Source organism: Oncorhynchus tshawytscha, unplaced genomic scaffold (genome assembly GCF_018296145.1).
Source record: "Oncorhynchus tshawytscha isolate Ot180627B unplaced genomic scaffold, Otsh_v2.0 Un_contig_2607_pilon_pilon, whole genome shotgun sequence".
In the NCBI taxonomy this organism is placed as follows: Eukaryota; Metazoa; Chordata; class Actinopteri; order Salmoniformes; family Salmonidae; genus Oncorhynchus; species Oncorhynchus tshawytscha.
This window is the reverse complement of record NW_024608057.1, coordinates 36,178-39,074: the sequence shown is the minus strand read 5'-3', so window position 1 is coordinate 39,074 and position 2,897 is coordinate 36,178. Positions and strand designations below refer to the sequence as shown.

The 2,897-nt window shown below is 43.8% G+C and overlaps 1 protein-coding gene across 1 annotated transcript; it reads right to left on the bottom strand.

The window, feature by feature from the left end:
• Nucleotides 1-1,489: 1,489 nt before the first annotated feature.
• Nucleotides 1,490-2,229, bottom strand: LOC121843246 (dachshund homolog 2-like; the record flags this gene model as incomplete). The annotated part of the gene is made up of 1 exon (XM_042312831.1): nt 1,490-2,229. A coding segment is annotated over exon 1 (566 nt), but the record flags the coding sequence as incomplete, so codon positions are not given.
• Nucleotides 2,230-2,897: the final 668 nt, after the last annotated feature.

The following is a 2,897-nucleotide window of genomic DNA, read 5'->3' as shown; positions in this document are numbered from 1 at the left end:
GTCTTGACTCGGACTCGATTTGCTCTGGTCTTTGTCTTGAATTGGTCTCGCTTTAAGTGGTCTTGAACACAACACTGGCTAGCGCAGTAGCTAACTATCGTTAGCGCAATGACTGGACGTCTATCAGTATCTAGTAGCGTTACGCTAGTTAGCATTGGCTCACGGAACATTAAACTTCAAACTGGACACCGAACAGTGGTGTGGTGTGTATCAAAATTTGATGCTCAGATTTCAGAAATATCAGACTCTGCTGTGCTGTGTGTTGGTTTATATGAGAAGTGACTGATTGGGAAAATGCATCATATAGCCAGATTTCTGTATATTGAAAGTTACATGTCTTAAAAACTTGATGGCCGACATGCTAAACATTTCGGGAATATGTCAACAATGGAGCAATGAAACAAATACCAAAATATTGATTTTATACACCTGTCAGCAACTGGTACGGTTGAAATAGCCAAATACTCATTTGAAGGGGTGTCCACAAACTTTGTGTATATAGTGTATTTTCCACCAACAAAATATTGTATTTTCAGCTAGTATACAAAACCTGAAAATAAAAAAGACACAAATACGAAAAGTAGGGTAATCAAAGAAATAGCGCACATAGAACCGATCTACCTCATATTGGACTTGCTTTCAACGACAGTTACATACCTATAACTATATTTCTTTGTTAATTTGGTTGCACGTTCGAGCTTCAACCAAACGAATTATAGTCTACTGCCTATTTCATGAACTGAAGTTTTGCAGAGAGAGAGAGAGAGAGGGAGACAGAGGGAGAGAGAGAGAAAGAGAGAGAGAGAGAGGGAGACAGAGGGAGAGAGAGAGAGAAAAAAAGAGAGACAGAGAGACACAGAGAGAAAGAGAGAGAGAGAAAAAAAGAGAGACAGAGAGACAGAGAGACAGAGAGAGAGAGAGAGAGAGAGAAAAAAAGAGAGACAGAGAGACAGAGACAGAGAGAGAGAGAGAGAGAGAGAGAGAGAGAGAGAGAGAGAGAGAGAGGAGACAGAGGGAGGGAGAGAGAGAAAAAAGAGAGACAGAGAGACACAGAGAGAGAGAGAGAGAGAGAAAAAGAGAGAGAGAGACAGAGAGACAGAGAGAGAGAGAGAAAGAGAGAGAGAGAGAGAGAGACAGAGGGAGAGAGAGAGAGAAAAAAAGAGAGACAGAGAGACACAGAGAGAAAGAGAGAGAGAAAAAAAGAGAGACAGAGACAGAGAGAGAGAGAGAGAGAGAGAGAGAGAGGAGGGAGAATCTGATATTGTATGGCACCCACATTTCACAAGTTAGAACTCTCTTATTGATCATTCACCGTAAATAGGATAGGAATACGTTTCGGCCTATATATATTGCCCATAGACTACCACATGCTGTAATAGCCTATTGATATTGATCGCATGGTCGCATGACATTTACGAATGTTTTTTACAAAAAGACAATGGAGGAATGTAAAAAGAAAAGTCAAAAGATAAAAGATATTACAACCAACCTTGCATTGGTGCAGTCATTGTAGAGCGCCTCGAATTCTCGCCTGGAGATGAGTTTACAGCGGTTTACTCCCGGTTGAATAGCGCCAAGTCCTCGCAGGACACGTACCTGCTCCACCGTACACACAACCGGACATATATCCAGGCGTTTCAGCTTGGTGTAAACGGTATGAAGCCCGCCGACAAGGTGTTTTAGGAAGAGATCGAAAACTTGGGGTAGACAAATCAACTCGTCCTGTCCTCCGACGCTGAAAGAGGCAACTTTTATTCCGTGTACATCCACCATTCTGCACTCACTGGTTGTGGTCGCAGTGGTGGTGGAAATGACTCGATCTCCAGGCACCGGGGTGTTGTTGAATCCCAAGCCGCAGGATGGGACTCCTGAGCCCGATAGGAAGGGGTTGAGAAGTCCCGTGGTGGTGAGCCGCAGGGATGGGGAGTCTTGATGAGGGCTGGTGGTTGTGGGGGTGTAAAACGGATCGGAGCAGATTATTACCCCAGAGGAAGGTTCTCCTTGGTCGGGTGAGAGGACAGGAGGGGATGCAGAGACTGGCATGGTGGTAGTCATGGTCACTTTCACTTTTTTTACCCTCACTCCCACGAGCGCTTATTCTTCTCTCGCTCTCCTCTCCCTCTTTATTCTCTCTTTCTTTCACTTATTCTTCTCTCTCGGTTTCCTACGCGCTCCCTCTAGTTGGAGAACAGACAGTATGTGATCTATCCGTCCTGTCGGTGAGCGAATCGTTTCTCCCTTCTGATCTTTGTGCCAGCCCTCTGCTCATTTATTATGATTGACAGCTCTCCGCACCAATCAAAAGAGACTACTGGTGAGATCGAGGTATTTCAATGGCGCTCTGAAAGACACATCTCAATTTCCTAGTCACAGAGGCGGGGCTATAGGCTAACTGACAGTTTTCTCATGCGCGACGCGCACACACGGATCAACTTTCTCACAATGTACCGGAGCTCTGGGCCCAGTTTTATTTACCCCCGATAGTGATGACATTTAGACTTACGAATGTTTTAATACGCATCTTTCCAACAATGGCTGAAGATGTAACATGCGTTTCTCAAATCACCACGCACAGAGAATGATAGCTAAAGGCAACTGTTGGAGCAGGTGTCAATACCGTATAATCACAATCAGGCAGCTTTCTCCATTCAAATCCTACCCTAAAGAACTATAATTATCAGGCAGCTTTCTCCATTCAAATCCTACCCTAAAGAACTATAATTATCAGGCAGCTTTCTCCATTCAAATCCTACCCTAAAGAACTATAATTATCAGGCAGCTTTCTCCATTCAAATCCTACCCTAAAGAACTATAATTATCAGACAGCTTTCTCCATTCAAATCCTACCCTAAAGAACTATAATTATCAGACAGCTTTCTCCATTCAAATCATACCCT